This window comes from Mauremys mutica, chromosome 20 (genome assembly GCF_020497125.1).
Source record: "Mauremys mutica isolate MM-2020 ecotype Southern chromosome 20, ASM2049712v1, whole genome shotgun sequence".
NCBI classification, from domain to species: domain Eukaryota; kingdom Metazoa; phylum Chordata; order Testudines; family Geoemydidae; genus Mauremys; species Mauremys mutica.
Window position 1 is genome coordinate 19,021,314 of NC_059091.1, and position 17,542 is coordinate 19,038,855.

Consider the following 17,542-nt stretch of genomic DNA (forward strand, 5'->3'; position numbering starts at 1 on the left):
GGTCCATCACCCGGCTCAGTGCAGGGGGTCGGGAGGGAGTGGGATACAGGGAACGTCTCCCTGCCATAGGGGGGGCAGATATTCCGATTTTTATAGGGACAGTCTTGATTTTTGGCTCTTTTTCTTATATAGGGTCCTATTACCCCCCCACCCCCTGTCCTGATTTTTCACACCTGCTGTCTGGTCACCCTACCCTGCCAGGACTGTACAGAGCGTCCCCTCTTGCATTACAGATATTAACGAGTGTCTGGGGCCGAGCCCGCCAGACTGTGGATGCAACGCAAACTGCAACAACACGCCTGGGAGTTACTACTGCCACTGCATCGATGGCTACGAGCCCAGCTCTGGGAAAGCCAACTTCACGCACGCGAGTGAGAACAGCTGCCGGGGTGAGCTCTCCCCTGGCCCCACCTGCTGAGACCCCCCCTCACACACACACAAATGCTCCTTCCAGGCCTGGCGCTGCACCGGGGCTGCAGCCGGCTTTGGCAGTGGCCTGAGGCTGACAGCGAGGCTGTGATGAGACGTGACCCTCACCTGGTCCTACAGCACATGGGGCTGGGCTCACCCCTGTGCCCGGCGCTTGGATGGGGAATAAACTCTCGGGGTTAGAAACAGACCCATGGAGCAAACTCCTTGTGCTGCAGAGATGCGCTGGGGAGGAGGGAGGGGACCCTCGCTGGCCCCAGCACGCAGCATCTGGGCTGCTAGTGCCCCACTGAGCCTGGGAAGGGGCCCCGGGAACGGCTCTGGGAATTGGGCTAAAGCGTTCTTGAATTCGCCCCTATTGCTTGAGCTTCGCTGGGGGCAGGCAGCCATGCTCCGCTCTGGCCTCTAGGGGGCGCAGCTGCTAGTTCGAGGGACCCTCCCACTGCCCCAGGGTCCCTGCGTGTTGCGTTGCAGTGCCTCTCAGGCGGGCACGGACAGAACCCAGCAATCAATGTGATTGGTAGCAAAGTCACTTATTTCTCTCCAGCATGCTCTTATATACAATTATGGCAAGCAATCAAGCAATTGCTAATTGGTTAATAAAATACACACAGGCACAGCTATAACTTCATAGGGTAATTATCATCCTGTACAACTTTCTGATTTATTATCCTGTTTACTGCCTACTTGGCAGATGAGAACCAGCCCAAGGTCAGCATCCTTGAAGCCTAAACAACTCAGCTTCTAACATACCCATCTGCCAAATTCCCACACCTGCGTGGGCAGCACTGTGAGGGGGATGTGCTGGGACTGGCATTGCCAGCCCAGCCCCAGGCTTCCCTCAGACCCCCTGGCTCCCAGCAGCTTGGCCCAGGGACACACGGGCTGGGCAGCTCCGCGTCGCTCCCCCAGGGCAGGGAGTTTGCCCAGGGCACAGACCGAGAGGTCTCTCTGGGCTCGCAGTGCAGTGGATTCAGAGACCCCTTTGCGCTGGTGAAGCTGGCGCATGCCCCAATGCCAGTCCCCTGGCAGGGGATACCCACATGCTGGTGTCTCCACCGGGGGGTGCTGGAAGCTGCCAGCTGCTAAATTGCTTTGCGTGGTCCCTGTCTGTGCTCCCTGAGCCAGCAAAGCACATGCTTAGCTCCAGCCCTGCCCAGCGACGCACTTAACTCGGCTCCAGTGGGTCTTAAGTGCATGGCTGAGCTCATGACGACAATCCCAGGCATTAAACAAAAATCAGCTTAGCTTAGAAAATCACGAGCTTTAGAAAGACCAATGAGCAAGGGGCAGTGTGTGGAGAGAATTGAATTGAAAAGGGGCAAATTCAAAGCAGATACAAGGAAATACTCCTCCACCCGGGGCAGCAGTAGCCTCTGGAACTCACTGCTACCGCGGCCAGGGGGCTGTGAATGTGGCGAGGTTTAAAGAGGGACTGGCTGGTTCTATGGGGAATGACAATGCCTGGAGCTGTGCTAGTTAATGGACAATAATTCTGGGAGGGAGGGAAAAGCTCCCACTTCAGGGCTTAAGCCAACCTCTGACTATTAGAGATCAGGAGGAGCCCTGCATGGGGGCAGATTATCCCCCAGCTGCTGCTGCGGGACTCTGACACCTTCCTCTGTAGCACCTGTCGCAGACGGGATACCGGGGTAGATGGGCCTCGGGGCTGACCCAGGCTGGCAATGCCTGTGTGTTCCTCTGTGATTGGAACCTGAGGGGGATTTCTGCCAAGTCCCAGTGTTCCCACCCCTTGGGCAACTCAGCTTCAACCATGGACTCCTAAATCTCCCCAAATCTTGGCCCCATTGGGGCTTGGCCCATAGAGGCCACAGTGGCTGTTCTGGGGTCTGAAGGTCCCCTTCCCTCTGTTATGTTCACAGCACACGCACACAGTTAGAAACAAAGCGTCACATCCTCTCGCTGGCAGGCTGCAGCTCAGCACAGGGTTATTTCTTAGAATCCAGAACCCTAGCACACGAGGACCCAAACAGAGAGAGACAAAGCAGGCTGCTCCTGAAGGCAGACGGGCACAACTAACCCCACTTTGCTCTAGGCTGGCTCTTTGGCAGACACACTGCTGAAACCCCCAGATCACACGCTGTGACAATGCGGTTCTGGCGGGACCCAACTGAGAGTGCCAAATCAGGACCAATTGCTTAAACAGGGCAGTCACAGCCCTAGGCTGGGGTTTTTCCATCTCTAAGGCAAACCAAACCCGACAGACAAAAAGGACTTTGGTCTCACCCCACTGACTAACCACAAGTCACACAAGCAATTTCCTTAGACACTCCAGTCTCCCAGTATCACCACCAGTGCACTCGTCCTGGGGATAAATGGTTATGAAAACCAACACACCAATAAAAGGAAAAGGTTCTCTCGATCCCAAAGGACCAAGCCCCAGACCCAGGTCAATATACACATCAGATCTTACCCACAAATCACGCTGTTGCCAATCCTTTAGAATCTAAAATCTAAAGGTTTATTTACAAAGGGAAATAGGTAGAGATGAGAGGTAGAATTGGTTAAATGGAATCGATTACATACAGTAATGGCAAAGTTCTTAGTTCAGGCTTGCAGCAGCGATGGCATAAACTGCAGGTTCAAATCAAGTCTCTGGAACATCCCCCGCTGGGATGGGTCCTCAGTCCCTTGTGTAGAGCTTCAGTTTGTAGCAAAGTCTCTCCAGAGGTAAGAAGCAGGATTGAAGACAAGATGGAGATGATGCATCAGCCTTATATAGGCTTTTCCAGGTGTAAGAATCTCTTTGTTCTTACTGTGGAAAATCCCAGCAAAATGGAGTCTGCAGTCACATGGACAAGTCTCTACATACCTTGCTGAGTCACAAGGCGTGTCTGCCTTCTCTCCATGGGTCAATTGTGTAGCTGATGATCCTTAATGGGCCATCAAGCAGGCTAAGCAGAGCTAACACCAGCTTGTCTGGGATGCTTCCCCCAGAAGCACATCACCAACTTGAAATACAGACAGCACAGAGCCAACATTCATAACTTCAACTAAAAATGATACAGACATACAGACAGCATAATTATAACCAGCACCCCATAATCTGGTCTTAGACACCTTATATGACCCCCTTTACCTAAGATTTGGTGCCACTACAGTACCTTGGTCGCAACCCATGTTCTATATGGTCCCAATTTATATCAATAACGTCACACATGCTTGTCACCCAAACCCCCTAGCCAGCAAGCAGGTCCAGGAAAGCCCCTTGCAGATGTAAAGTGAGAGCTTGTGATGCTAACACCATATTATCGAGTGGTCGTTCCACTGCCAGAGCAGGGCTGGCTCCAGGTTTTCTGCTGCCCCAAGCGGCACCAAAAAAAAAAAAGCTGCAGAGAGGGACTTGCTGCAGAATTGCCGCCGAAGACCCCGACGTGCCGTCCCAATAGTGGCCGAAGGGCCGCCCCTTGGTATTGGCCACCCCAAGCACCTGCTTCTTTAGCTGGTCCCTGGAGCCGGCCCTGTGCCAGAGCAGCCTAGTGTGGCCTGAGCGTAGCAGAGAATCAGGCCTGTGATTGTTAAGCTCCCAGGAGCCCTGTTGCCTGGGTCCTGTCACCCAGCTCAGTACAGGTGGGTGATACAGGAATGTCTCCCTGGCAGGACTGTACAGAACATCCCCTCTTGTGTTGCAGATATTGACGAGTGTCAGGGCCTGAACCCGCCAGATTGCGGACCCCACGCAAACTGCACCAATGTGCCTGGGAGTTACTCCTGCAGCTGCATCGATGGCTACGAGCCCAGCGCTGGGAAAGCCAAGTTCATAAATGCGAGTGAGAAGAGCTGCCAGGGTGAGCTCTCCCCTGCCCCCACCACCTGAGACCCTCACCCCACGTGCTCATTCCCAGCAAGGGGCTGCACCCGGGCTGCTGCCGGCTTTGGCAGTGGCCTGAGGCCTCAGCCAGGCTGTGATGAGACGTGACCCTCGCCCAGGCCCTCTCAGAGGTCCAGAGAGGCGCAGGCCACTTCCAGCTGTTGAGGCTCCCAGCCATAATAAACATACAAAATGACGACACATGAAAACAAAGCACCAAAAAAAGAGTGAGACATAATTTGAATATTGTTTTATTTAACAAATGCTTTTCTAGCCTTTTTCTGTGCAAACGTACTAATTATTGAGGAAAAATCTCACTGTCGTGCAGTGTCACAGCTGACATTAAGCATGGGGAGCCCATTCAAACACTCTTGTCCCATAGTTAAACAGAGTTCTTTCCCTGCTTCAACACGTTGAAGGTGCCTTCACCTGAAGCCACTGATGCAGGCCAGCTGACAATACTTTTAACTCTTTAATATGACAAAATCTATATCAGTTAACAAAAAAATATTTCTTACCAAAATCACACTTCTTATTCGCTTAAATTTGCAGCTCTAAGCTGAGAGTGTGGGTCACATTGAGGTCCAATAGGGACGTGCATAAAAACAATTTGCAAAACTTATCAAAAGACAAAAAATTAACAAGTGTCTAAATTTGAGGCCCCCTTTGAAATTGCAGCCCAGGCCAAATGGCCTCCTGGCCCCCCTCTGATTGGCCCTGCCCATGCCTGCTCCCACAGAGCATGGGGCCGGGCTCACCCCTTTGCCCGGCACTTGGATGGGGAATAAACAGACCCATGGAGCAAACCCCTTATGCAGCACATGGCCCCCCTTCTCCAGCAGACAGAGCATCGGAGCTGGGGAAAGCGCTTTGGAGCAGCGGCTGTGCTGTGGCTGGATGTGTGTACAGCGCCTGGCACCACGGGGCCCTGGCTGCGGCGCTACCCACTATAAACATCCCAATCGCACCAGGACCAGGGCCGGCTCCAGACCCCAGTGCGCCAAGCAGGCGCGTGGGGCGGCATTGTCCTGGCAGGGCGGCATTTGGCTCCGGCGGACCTTCCGCAGTCATGTCTGCAGGAGGTACACCGGAGCCCCGGGAGGAGCGGACCTGCCGCAGGCATGACTGCGGAGGGTCCCCTCTTCCCGCGGCTCCGCTTGAGCTCCCGCAGGCATGCCTGCGGATGCTCCACCGGAGCCGTGGGACCAGCACACCCGCCGCAGACACTTCTGCCTCGGCCGCGGGACCTGCGCCGCCCTGCTTGGGGCGGTGTAATTTCTAGAGCCGCCCCTGACCAGGACGGGATGGATAAGGACACTGAAAGCTCCGTTCCCATCCCCCATGGACTCTTGGAAGCCTTCGGGGGCAGAACCCGATTGTATGTCGGTTCCGGAATAAAGCAGGTTCTGGAAACGCGGAGCTGCCTTGGTGCTGTCAGGAGAACCCGCGAGTGTCGCAGGGTCGTGGGGCGGAGGAGGCAGCACTGGGCAGGATGCAGCCGGTAGGTTCTGACAGGTTCAGTCTGCCCCGGGAGCAGCTCAGCCTCTGAAGAGGGAAAACCGTAGCACTGGCCAGGCTGAGACACAAGTAACGCTGGCACTTGCACAGTACAGACGGGATCAGAGCTGAGGCCCATCTAGCCTGGTATCCAGGCTCCAACGGGCCAAAGCCAGATGCTGCAGAGGACAGTGGAAGAGCCCTGCACTGGCAGCCGGGGGATAATCTGCCCTCACGTCCTGGTCTCTAATACTCAGCTGGATTGAAGACCCACAGCAGGGGGTTTTCTCTCTCTTCCCAAACATTTGTGCCCTTTAACTATGGTCCCTCTGGCTATTCTCATCATCCATAGGAATGTCCAGTCGCTCCTGGAATCTTGCTAAATTTTGGCCTCAGTGACTCCTGTGGTGGGGAGTTCCACCGGCTAATCACACATTGCGTGAAACAGCCTTTCCTTGGCTCGGTTCCGAATTTCCCCTCTTCTCACTTCCCTGACTGGCCCTGGCTCTCGTGTTATGAGGTGGGGAGAACAGAAGCTCCCCATCTCCCTTCTCTGTCCCCGTCAGGCATTTATAGACTCTTAACACGTCCCCTCTTACGTTCACTCTAAGGTGACAGTCCCAGTCTTTTCAATCTCTCTCCGCAGAGGGTTTTTCCAGCCCCTGATCATTCCCATTGCCTGTCTCTGAACCCCTCTGGTTCTGCACTGTCCTGTGTACAAGGGGGTGCCCAGGGCAGCTCGTGGGGTGCAGAGGAGGTCACCTCATTGAGTGATATCCAGGCATTAGACCAGCCCTCATGTTATTCTCTATCCCCTTCCTCCAAAGCAGCTCCCCACTTGTCCCCTCCAGGGGCGAACGGCTCATTCAGACATTGCCGTCTGCACTGATATTGCGGCACTGGGCATCGCCAGATCCGCTTGGGAGCTTTAGCAAGCAGCAGGTGCGTGTCCTGGCAGGGCTGCTTTTCCCTTCCCAGCTGGAGCGGCTCATTCTGGACAATAGCCACTTGCTCCCGTTCGCTGACCCAGTCACTGAACTCCTGGCTCTAACCAGCCCCATCTCCCCAGAGCACGGTGCATGTCGGACGCCTGGATTATCCCCCAACAGCGTCACCCCAGTGCCCAAGGTCCAGCTCCTAGATCAGCCTGACCCAGCGCTTTCTCTGTTCTTGCAGACATTGACGAGTGCCAGCGAAACGCCACAATCTGTGAGCCCCACGGGAACTGCATCAACATGCCAGGGAGTTACATGTGTAAATGCAGTTGGGGATTTGGGAAGAGTCAAAAGGATACGGCTAAGATCTGCACAGGTACAATGGGAACTGGAAACAGTCGTGGCAAAGGCGTGATGCTTCTGGCTTTTCTGCAGTGTTGCTGACCTGTGGTGTTGCCTTAAAGCCCCACCTCCCGGAGTCACGTGATTCTGCTTTGGGCTAAAATCAAAATTAGGGCCTGGCCCAAGTGGCAAAGGAAAAACTGCCAAACGTTACACTGGGGTGACCGACAGCTCCCAAACCAGAGTCAAACAAAACGAAGCCAAAATGGATTTTTAAACCAATCTTTTTGCAGCCTGGCTCATGTTTTAGTGATTGCTTGGTGTTGGCGATGCTGTTAATGCACCGTCACTGAGCTGACCCAGGATCTCTGACACTAACCCGCATGCCTGGATGGGGAAACTAACCAGGTTGCCCTGAGGTCTCGCTCTTTCTCTGCACCACACCCGGGCAAAGTGTCTGTTCTGACTCCCAGCCTGTCTTACGAATTGGAAACTGAGCCTGGGGACTGAAGGTCGCCATGTCTCTTGCCAGGCTGCCTAATTCCACTGAGGCAGGAGTGTAGGGCACTGGGGATGTCATTAGATGCTGCAGCATCCCCCTAAACCTACAGCTGCAATCAGAGCCCAAGATGCTCTTTTGTAGCAGAGCTCTGAGGTGGGGGAAAGTCAGGTCTTTGCAAAGCAAACTGGGCTGAGACGGAGCCGAGGACTCTGTGTTGGATCAACCTTTAATACAGCTAGGGCTCAAAAAGAGCCCCTTAGTTTCTGGAATCCCATTAACCAAACCCTCAGCAGTGGCTAAGGCTGGGGAAGGAGCCAACATCACAAAGGAACCAGCTTGGGTCATTAGCAGGAATCAAACCCAGGACCTGTCTGCTGAAAGCTCAGCTGCTGGAGCTAAGGGAGAGCCTTTCAAAGTCAGACCCCTCTCTCCTCTGCCTGCTAGCGAAACCCTTCCTCTGGGGCTCCTAGCCCCCTCGCCTCAGGCCCCCACCACTGGGCCCAGCCCTCGGGCTGTAGAGAAGCCCCAACTGTCCCCTCCCAGGCGAGCTTCCTTCTAGCTAGTGCCTTGCATGCAGCCTGAGTCACTTTCCCCTGGCTGATCGGGTCCCCCCTTAACCTCGCCCCTCCAACAGGAACACGACCCTGTGCCAAGGTGGGTCTTGCCGCAGTAGGCACGGAGGGGGCACCTGGGGGGCTGGGCAGGGCCTGGGATTACACAGGCAGAGGTCTTGCCCGAGGGGGCAGAGAGCTGGGAACTGGTCTGGGATGTTGCGCCAGCCCCCTGCCCCCCATGGACGGGGTCCCTCTGGGTCTCAGCCCTGGCCAGGGGAACTCAGCCTCCAGGCCTTCCCCTCCCCCAGTCCAGCCTGTCTGTCTCAGCGCCACAGGCACCAGCAAGCCCAGGTCTGGCTCTGGGAGCGGAGCAGGGCCAGGCCGGGGAGGGGTGAGCAGGGCAGCCAGGGGCCGGGCGTCTCCCCCCAGCAGTGCCTGTATTCCTGCTGCACGGCTGGATTCTCTGCCCTGGGAAGAGGCAGCAGGGGGCGCAGTCTGTGCCTAGGGGCCACTAGGGGCTCCCTGCTGGATTCACCCCCCACCTCCAACACACCCCAGAACCACCCACAGCTGGGGGGAGAGGGCTGAGGGGAGATACGGCTGGGATGATTCCACAGCCCCCACCCCCACCCCACTGCGGTTCAGTCCCCCTAGGATGGGGAGGGGGGAGAGATCCTTTCACAGAGACCAGCTTGTGGGCAGAGGATGGGGAGAAGGGGCTGCACACATGTGTGGGGCTGAGTGTGTGTGTGTGGGGGGGGGGTCACTGCTCCCCCTGCTGGGAGAGGAGCTATTACACCCACATCACTGACATGGGCTGGGTGTGTCCCTACTGCCCGCTGCTGGAGGGAATGAGTCCTGCACCTACCCAGCCAGACCCCGCATTTCCCCCCACCCATCTCTCACTCCTCCTCCCTTTCCATCCCCAGAGCTCACCTGCTCCCCACTGCTGGGTGATGACAGCTCTGCCGGAGCCAAGGTGAGGGGGGCACAGACCCCGGGGGGGGAGGGACTAGACCCCGATTCCCCTTTATGTGCCACGTTGCTTTTCACTGATCTCGCCCAATGAGGATTCTGGGGCCAAACTCGCCCCTTGGCAAAGAGCCAGTGGCCAGTCCCTGGAGCCCCTGCAGTCCAGCCACGGCCCAGGCCTTTGCCCCCGGGGTGATTCTCACCCTCCAGGATCAGCAGCATCAGGCTGCGGCAACACGCTTCAGCTTGCAACCGCCGTCCCCCAGGGGCGGATTGTCTAGTGTTACTGGGGCTGTCCGCATGGGGGATGGGAGAGCAGGGGGTGACTTTAGGTGAGAGGGTCCCTGAGCCCTGAGCCAGGAGGAGGGTGGGGCCAGGAGACACCTTTGCCCAGGAAACTGAACAAAGAGAGAGGAGGAGCTGGGGGAGGGGGAGTGAGTCGGCTGGAGGGGTTTCCAGTTTTGGGCTGCCTGGGAAGAGGCAGGGAACCCCGAGTCTGGGATCTAAGCTCCTTGCCCCCCAGAGGGACCTGGCTGAGGGGTCCTGGTTGTACCTACAAGCCCTGCTTGGGACTGTTCCTCTCGTCTAATAAACCTTCCCTTGTACTGGTTGGCTGAGAGTCACGGTGAATTGCAGGCAGTGGGGGGTGCAGGGCCCTGACTCCCCCACACTCCATGACACCTTGCAAATGCCGTGCACCCCCTAAGGGCCAGACGGGACATTGCCCATACTCCCTCTGATGCCTGGCTTCTGAGCCGAAGGATCCTCTAGGGACGGAGGGAGGTGAGCTGTGATTCTGTGATCTCTTTTCCTGAGCCAGGCCTGGGGGTTGTTTTGCAGAACTTCCTGAGCAGCTTCCAGGCACAGGTGGGACGTCTCTGCAAGGTGATGCTGGAGGAGCGGAAGCAGATGAAATCACAGAATACTGAGGGGAAGCTGCAGGTGCCAAGCCAGAGTTCGGGGCCTTGCTGGGTTTTTTCCCGTTAGGGGGAGGAATCGCTGCTCCTACTCAGATGTAGTCTCAGGGCGATCTATAGGGATGCAGTGTCTGGACCCGGAGATAAATAAACAGCAGCACTGCCCAGAAATTCCCATGCCTGCCTCCACAGTGGGCTCTGTGCCCAAGAAGCTGACTCTCCTAGGTTCCTAGGCTAGACAGGACCATTGTGATCATCTAGTCTGACCTCCCAGGCAGCGATGTCAATGGCAGGAGAACTTGTCTTTCCTTTCAGGGGGATTGTGGGAAGGCAGTGGAGGACTAGCAATCTGGGAATGGGGGGCACGGCAGGGGCTCAGGCACTGTGACACCAACATCCCCCATGTTTGCTTGGCCAGGGCTTCTTGGAGATTCTGGAGAAGCAGATAAATCCAGTCGGGCACCAGAACAAGAGCGTGGAGTGGAGACACCGGATCGCGACGGAGCTGATGGCCATAGTGGAGAAGCTGCTGAGAACACTGGCCCTGGCCCTGCGTGATAGGATCAGCATCACATCCCCCACCGGCACAGGTCAGCACCTGGCCACATGACCCCAGTTGGGCTTTCATCACCCGCAGCCTTCACTCCTGCCCCACTCCCCACAGTGCCCCCTGCTGGGAGATGGGAGCTCCCCCCACAGCCAGTGCTCCCGCCCTGCTCCCCACAGCACCCCTGCTGGGAGAGGCTGGGACTGGAGTAGCTGCGAGCTCCCCCCACAGCCAGGAAAGCACCTTGCCTAGCTACAGCTTCCTCTCCATGTTCTCTGGTGTGAGCCCTGGCTGGCATTGTGGTTGCAGAGCTGGGGCTGGTGGTCAGGCGGGCTAGGAACCAGAGCCAGGAGACCGTGACGCTGCAGCAGAGCAAGACGCAGATGGACTTAAAGTGGGCTGGAGCCCCAGGGCAGAAAAATGAAGGTATGTGGTCATCACCTGTGCTGGGGTGTGTATAGCGATGGGCACGGCCAGGGCACTGGGAGCAGCAGCACAGCGCCCCCTGGTGCCAGGCTGGGGTGTGTAGGGGGATGGGGCACGGCCAGGGCATTGGGGGTAGCACCCCCAGCAGCACAGCACCCCTTGGCAACAGTCTGCCCCAGGATGCCTCCTGCCCCCATTTCATCCGTCCCCTCTGTCCCTAGCAGGCTTCATGTTGGCTGGGCTGCTGACATACCAGGGGATGAGCCCCATCCTGGACGGTGCTGGGCGGGTGGAGGCGCCCGAGTGGGACAAGATCGGCCGGACGGGGAAGTGGGCGCAGGAGCCAGGGCGGCCCAGCTACCGTGTGCTCTCTCCAGTGGTGTCGGCCTTCATCAGTGACCCGAACCCCCAGGCACTTGGCCTCTCCGTCAGCATCCGCTTCAGCCACCCGGTGCCGGTGAGCCCCTGGGGGAGGAGAGCCTGGGGCACTGGGGGGCAGAGCCTGGGCCCATCTCTAGTAACCCCCCCTCACACTCGGCAGCAGGCGAATCCGCCTCCCACACAGGGACAAACTGATGCTCTGTGCCCCCAGCCCATTCCCTCGTACCTCCTCACCTGCCTCCTGGAGCCTGGGGAGTCCTGCCCCCCATTTGGCCCCAGCCAGCCCCCCACCCTGCTCCTGCCCCCCATGCACCAAGCGTCTCTCTGTACCCAGGAGAAGAAAACCGACCTGCGTCTCCTCTGCGCCTACTGGGAGCCTGGCAGCAGGCACTGGGCCACCGACGGCTGCACCCTGGAGAAGTTGAACGCCACCATCACCCGCTGCCAGTGCAACCACCTGACCAGCTTCGCCGTGCTCATGGCCTTCTACGAGCTGGAGGTAGGCGCGGCCCTCGCTGGGGCCTCTGGGCTGGGCTCGTTCTGCTCTTCCCCTCAATCCTCCCCAGAGGAGCAGGAGTCACTCCAGATTCCCCCTGGAGTAAACCCATTCCCCACCAGCAGGCAGGGCCCTGGATCTGATCAGGGGCACAAACAGCTTCCCCATCCCCACCGAGCACAGGGAGACTCCCCAGGTAGCAGCAGCCAACATGTCTGCCTGCCTGCTCACCCCATTCCCAGAGCTGGTAGAACCCAGGAGTTCTGAGCTGCAGCCAGGGCCAGCTCAGGCACCAGCCGAGGAAGCTTGTGCTTGGGGCTGCAGATTCTAAGGGGCGGCTTCCCTCCAATCCTAGGGCGCAGGGTGACCAGCTGTCCCGATTTTATAGGGACAGTCCCGAGTTTTGGGTCTTTCCCTTATATAGGCTCCTATTACCCCCCACCCCCATCCTGATTTTTCACATTAGCTGTCTGGTCACCCTATTAGGGTGCCACACCTGCCCTATTTTTATTTTATTTTATTTTATTTGCTTTGCCTCCCGGCTGCCTCCTCCCTGTTTTTTTGTTTGTTTGTTTGTTTGTTTTCTTGGGGCGGCAAAAAAGTCAGACCCAGCCCTGGCTGCCGCACCGTAGCCACAAGCGCATCCGTCTGGTCTAAAAGCAGCTCCCTGCTGGGCAGGGGCTTCCTCCCGCCAGGCGGGGGCGCTCTGCTCTCTGCTACAGGGGAACAGCCCCGGCCCCTCGCACTTTCTGGCGCCTCCGTCCTGCAGGGATCAGTGCCAGGGACTCCCCCTTGGTTGGTGGTGACCCTAGAGCCCCCTCGGCTTCCCATGGCCCTGGGGCTGTGGGTCAGCCCCTCGGGGGGCGGGGGGGGGAGCAGGCTGGGCAGCATCGAATCCATCTGGGCGGCTGGACCCAGCCAGACTCTGGTTCCCGCAGGCTGCCCGGTGTCGCCACTAGGGGGCTCTCCCAGCCGCAGCGCAGAGCGAGGCCGACAGGCTAGTCCGGCTGTCCCCTAACGCCCGGCCTGGCTGCTGCCTTGGGGGGGGGGACCCTGACTAACCCCCTCACCCCACCCACCCCCGGCACAGGACTGGACCCTGGACGTCATCACCAAGGTGGGGCTGGTGATCTCGCTGCTGTGCCTGCTGCTGGCCATCGTCACCTTCCTCTTCTGCCGCGCCCTCAAGGGCCCCCGCACCACCATCCACCTGCACCTCTGCCTGGCGCTCTTCATCGCCTACACCGTCTTACTCACCGGCACCTCCAGCACCGGCAACGGGGTACCCGGCCCCCCAGCCCCCGCCAGCCTCGGGCCCTGCTCCTCACAGTGCTCCCCCGCCGCCAGCCTTGGGCCCCACTCCCCCCACCAGCCTCGGGCCCCCCTCCACACAGCACCCCCTGCTGGCAGCTCCTCCCCCAGCCAGCCTCGGGGCTGATCCCCACAGCGCCCCCTCCTGGGAGCTCCCCCCCAGCCAGTGCTCCTGCTCCGCTCCCCACTGCGCCCCCTGCTGCCCGGGGCTGGGGCTGGAGGAGCCGGGAGCCCGGCCCTGACGTCCCACGTCCCGTTGGCTGCAGGTGGTGTGCGGCGTGGTGGCCGGGCTCCTGCACTATTTCTTCCTGGCCGCCTTCTGCTGGATGTGCCTGGAGGGCGCCGAGCTCTACCTGCTGGTGGTTCAGGTCTTCACCCCCCACGGCCTCAGGCGCCGCTACATGTTCCTGCTGGGCTACGGCGTGCCGGCCCTCATCGTGGGCGTCTCGGCCGCCACCTACAGCCAGGGCTACGGCACGGCGCGCCAGTGAGTCACCGGCCCGGGGGGCAGGCCCAGTGCTCGCGGCCAGGGGCTCGAGGGGAACAGGGCCCCGTGCCCAGGCAGCACACGGGGGCAGGAGCGGCTCAGCCGGGCGGCCGCTGCCATCCGGGCCCACCAGGGGAGGGGAGGGTGGGACCCCATGGGGGGGGGGTGAGCCCAGCGTGAGGGAGGGGGGCACCTTCCTGCTGCTTGGGCCAAGGCTCCAGCCCGGGACACTTGTACAACACAGCGAAGCTCCCGGGCATGAAGGGGGGGAGGGGACTGGCAAGTCTCCATCCCCCACTCTGCCAGTGGGGGGGGGGGGCAGACCCCACCCTGCAGTGCCCCCTGCTGGCAGGTGAGTGACTGACCCGTGTCTGCCCCTCCCCCCACAGCTGCTGGCTCTCGCTGGAGAAGCAATTCATTTGGAGCTTCCTGGCGCCCGTCTGCATCATCATCGCGGTAACTCCCTCCACCAGCCCAGCCCCCTGCCAGCGCCTGGCCCCCTGGCCGGCCCCTGAGGGCCTGGCTGGCAGCTGCCCTCGCTTCTTTCCCCAGCCACCCAGCCCCCGCTCCGGGGCAGCTGGGCCCCTCACTGCCCCCCCCCACCCCAAGTCCCCAGCCTCCAGGGATAGAGCAGTGTCACTATGGGGAGTGGGGTGCCCTGGCCCAGGGGTTGCACAGCTGGCAGATCCCATAGCCCCCACCCCCGGGACACAGGTGCCCCCCTCCCAACCCGCCTCTCCCCTGCCCCCGGCAGGTCAACGCCGTGATCTTCGTGGTCACCGTCTGGAAGCTGTCGCTGAAATTCGCTGACATCAACCCCGACATGAGCCAGCTGAAGAAGCTCAGGTAGCGGGCGCGGCCCCCGGGGCAGCAGAGACCCTGGCAATGCCCTGCTGCCCCCCGTCGGGGGAGGGGGAGCTGGGGGGGCATATGAGTAGTGAGATGTCACCCCCCCATGAGTGGGGGGAGGGGGCCACAGATGAGTGACATTTTCCCCCACTGCCGACTGGCTGGGGGGCAGAGTCTGGGGCGTTGGGGCTGTGTGCAGGAGACGTCAGTCACATGCGGGGGCGATTTCTGACACCAGGGGTGGGGCCCTAGGAGAGACGGGGCGGTGGGGCAAACCCTCAAGGGGTGGGGCCCTGAGGAGGGAGGGGAGGGGACCTGAGGCTGAGGGGAGGGGCCCCAAGGGGGGGAGGGGAGCTGGGCCGTGGTGGAGGGGCGGGGCCATGTGACTGGTTCCCCTCCCCCGCAGGGTGCTCACCATCACGGCCATCGCCCAGCTCTGCGTCCTGGGCACCACCTGGATCTTCGGCATGTTCCAGTTCAACCAGCGCAGCCTGGTCGCCTCCTACATCTTCACCATCCTCAACAGCCTGCAGGGGCTCTTCATCTTCCTGCTGCACTGTCTGCTCAAGAAACAGGCCAGTCCCCCCCAGCTGGTGCTCAACTCTGGGCCCACAGCCCCCTCACTGGGGGCTCCCCCCTGTCACAGAGTGTGGGGGAGTCAGGGCCCCGCACCTCCCACTTCCTGCGATTCACCGTGACTCTCAGCCACCCAGTGAAACAGACGGTTGATTAGCTGACAGGCTCGCAGGCCAACACAGAGCTTGTAGGTACAGAGAACAGGACCCCTCAGTCAAGTCCATCTTGGGGGGCAGGTAGCCTAGACCCCAGCCCTGGGGCTCCCCCCGTTTTCCCAGCCAGCTCCAAACTGAAACTCCCCAGCCCCTCCTCTGGCCTTTGTCTCTTTCTGGGCCAGGAGGGCACCTGATCTCTGTTCTCCAACACCTTCAGTTGGCACTTTGCAGGGGAGGCCCCAGGCCATCAGTTGCCAGGAGAGAGGGTGTCGGCCATTCTCTGTGCAGACACCATCACACTGGCCCTCTCGGGCTCTGCACCAATCACACACCTTATCCCACCACCTAGAGACTTGGGAAATGCATAGGGGAAACTGAGGCACCCACAGACTATTCAGAGAAAACATTAAGAACATTCCCACTTCGTCACACCCCCCACCAGCCAGCGCTCCTGCCCCACAGCGCCCCCCACTGGGAGCTCCCCCCAGTGCCCTCTGCTGGGAGGGGCTGGGGCTGGCATAGCTGAGAGCTTCCCCCTGCCCGGCCAGTTCTGGCCCCTTGTCTCCCTACAGCTGAGGCCCCACCCCCATGAGCTCCCCTGCGCCGTGGGGTGACCAGCCCTCTCATCTCTCCTGCCAGGTGAGGGACGAGTACCGCAGGTGGCTGAGCTGCAGCGGCCTCAAAGGACCGGCCAAGTCCTCCGAGTTCACCAGCTCGACCACCACGCGGGTAAGGGGGTGGGGGCGGGCCGGGCCGAGCTCCACAACAGTGCAGGAGCCTTCTGCCCTGCAGCCCTTCTGCCCCCAGTCCCCCTCCCCTCCCCTCCTGCTCCGGCCCCCATGGCCAAACCCCACCCAGCAAGTGCTCACTGCCTCCTGCCTGTGTTGTGGGGAGGTTAAGAAGAGAAATGAGGCAGAGCTGGGCTGAAAAGGAATTAAAAGCCAGAGAGGGGCTGGGAGCCCTGGGGTCTGTCCCCAGCTCTGGAAGGGGGTGGGGGATCTAGGAGCCAGGACCCCTGGGTCTGCCCCTGCTCTGAGTGGGGCTGAGAGCCAGGACCCCATTTGTCATTATGACTCCCCATGAGGCAGCCTGGGGAGAGGGGACAATGGGGAGTTGAGTCCTGCTCTAACACCCCCCCCCCCTTCCATCAGGGGCTCTAGCTGTCGCAGGAGTCAGGGTTGTAGCTCTCTTGCGCTCAGCCCATTTCTGGACACCGCAGCTTTGCACATGAGAAAACCCGGCCCCCTGCCCCCGGCCTGGCCCTGCCCGTGAGCAGAGACCCACCACGCACCTGGACTCGCCGCATGCAGATGCTTCAACGGCTGCCCAGTGGAACCGTTACGCTGCCCAGCTGCGCCCACCCGCTGGGCACTCACCAGCCCCAGGCCTGTGCGCTGCCAGCATCACAAGCAATAGCGACGGGCAGCAGGGCAGCCGCTCAGCTCCGACGCGACGTACTCTGGCCACAGGGGGCGCCTTTCCCTTCGGTACGAACGGGTCCCTGGCCCCGCCTGCGGTACGATGCTGGGCCAGGCTGAGCGCGGGCAGTGGAGATGAACCCACCCCCCAGAGGACCCCGCCCCTCCCCCCAGGGACAGCAGCATCAGCCACTGCCCTTGGCTTCGATGACGGTACGACACGGCCTGAGCTGAAGGAGGCAAGCGGCCCCAGTCTGCGGCGGCCCCCAGGGCTCAGCTGTCTGTGTCTCACTGGTGACACTGTTTTTTAAAATGATCTTTTTAAAGTTATTAAAATATTGAGTTTTGTGACAAAAACAGCTGCTTCGAGGAGCCACGTGTGAGGTGGCTGGAGAGAACCCAGGAGTCCTGACTCCCAGCCCCCGCTGCTCTAACCCTCTAGCTCAGGGGTCGGCAACCTTTCAGAAGTGCTGTGCCGAGTCTTCATTTATTCACTCTAATTTAAGATTTTGCACGCCAGTAATACATTGTAACATTCTTAGAAGGTCTCTTTCTATAAGTCTATAATATATAACTAAACTATTGTTGTATGTAAAGTAAATAAGGTTTTTAAAATGTTTAAGAAGCTTCATTTAAAATTAAATAAAATGCAGAACCCCTCCGCCCCCGCCCCCCGCCCCCCCCCGGACCGGTGGCCAGGACCCAGGCAGTGCGAGTGCCACTGAAAACCAGCTCGCGCGCCGCCTTCGGCACACGTGCCATAGGTTGCCTAGCCCTGCTCTAGATGACACGTTCTAAGGGCAGCTGGGCCCACCGTGATACTCTGAGTCCAGCCAGCTACAGAACAGGCCCCACCCTCCCTGGATTAACTCCTGCTCCATTGAGAGCAGAACATCCCGGCTCCATTTAGAAAGGG

At 59.6% G+C, this 17,542-nt stretch overlaps 1 protein-coding gene across 1 annotated transcript in view; it reads left to right on the forward strand.

Moving 5' to 3' along the window:
- The window catches only part of LOC123353469 (adhesion G protein-coupled receptor E5-like), a 29,161-nt gene extending 12,157 nt beyond the window's left edge, over nucleotides 1–17,004 (forward strand). Inside the window, exons 4-19 of the mRNA XM_044994572.1 lie at nucleotides 234–389; nucleotides 4,083–4,238; nucleotides 6,935–7,069; nucleotides 9,021–9,070; nucleotides 9,904–10,005; nucleotides 10,399–10,570; nucleotides 10,837–10,953; nucleotides 11,178–11,410; nucleotides 11,669–11,833; nucleotides 12,921–13,112; nucleotides 13,408–13,628; nucleotides 14,018–14,084; nucleotides 14,383–14,474; nucleotides 14,884–15,052; nucleotides 15,848–15,937; nucleotides 16,360–17,004. Coding sequence (XP_044850507.1) covers nucleotides 234–389; nucleotides 4,083–4,238; nucleotides 6,935–7,069; nucleotides 9,021–9,070; nucleotides 9,904–10,005; nucleotides 10,399–10,570; nucleotides 10,837–10,953; nucleotides 11,178–11,410; nucleotides 11,669–11,833; nucleotides 12,921–13,112; nucleotides 13,408–13,628; nucleotides 14,018–14,084; nucleotides 14,383–14,474; nucleotides 14,884–15,052; nucleotides 15,848–15,937; nucleotides 16,360–16,368 — 2,126 coding nt within the window. The 3' untranslated portion in view covers nucleotides 16,369–17,004. The remainder of the gene's footprint in view (nucleotides 1–233; nucleotides 390–4,082; nucleotides 4,239–6,934; nucleotides 7,070–9,020; nucleotides 9,071–9,903; nucleotides 10,006–10,398; nucleotides 10,571–10,836; nucleotides 10,954–11,177; nucleotides 11,411–11,668; nucleotides 11,834–12,920; nucleotides 13,113–13,407; nucleotides 13,629–14,017; nucleotides 14,085–14,382; nucleotides 14,475–14,883; nucleotides 15,053–15,847; nucleotides 15,938–16,359) is intronic.
- The last annotated feature ends 538 nt before the right edge of the window (nucleotides 17,005–17,542 follow it).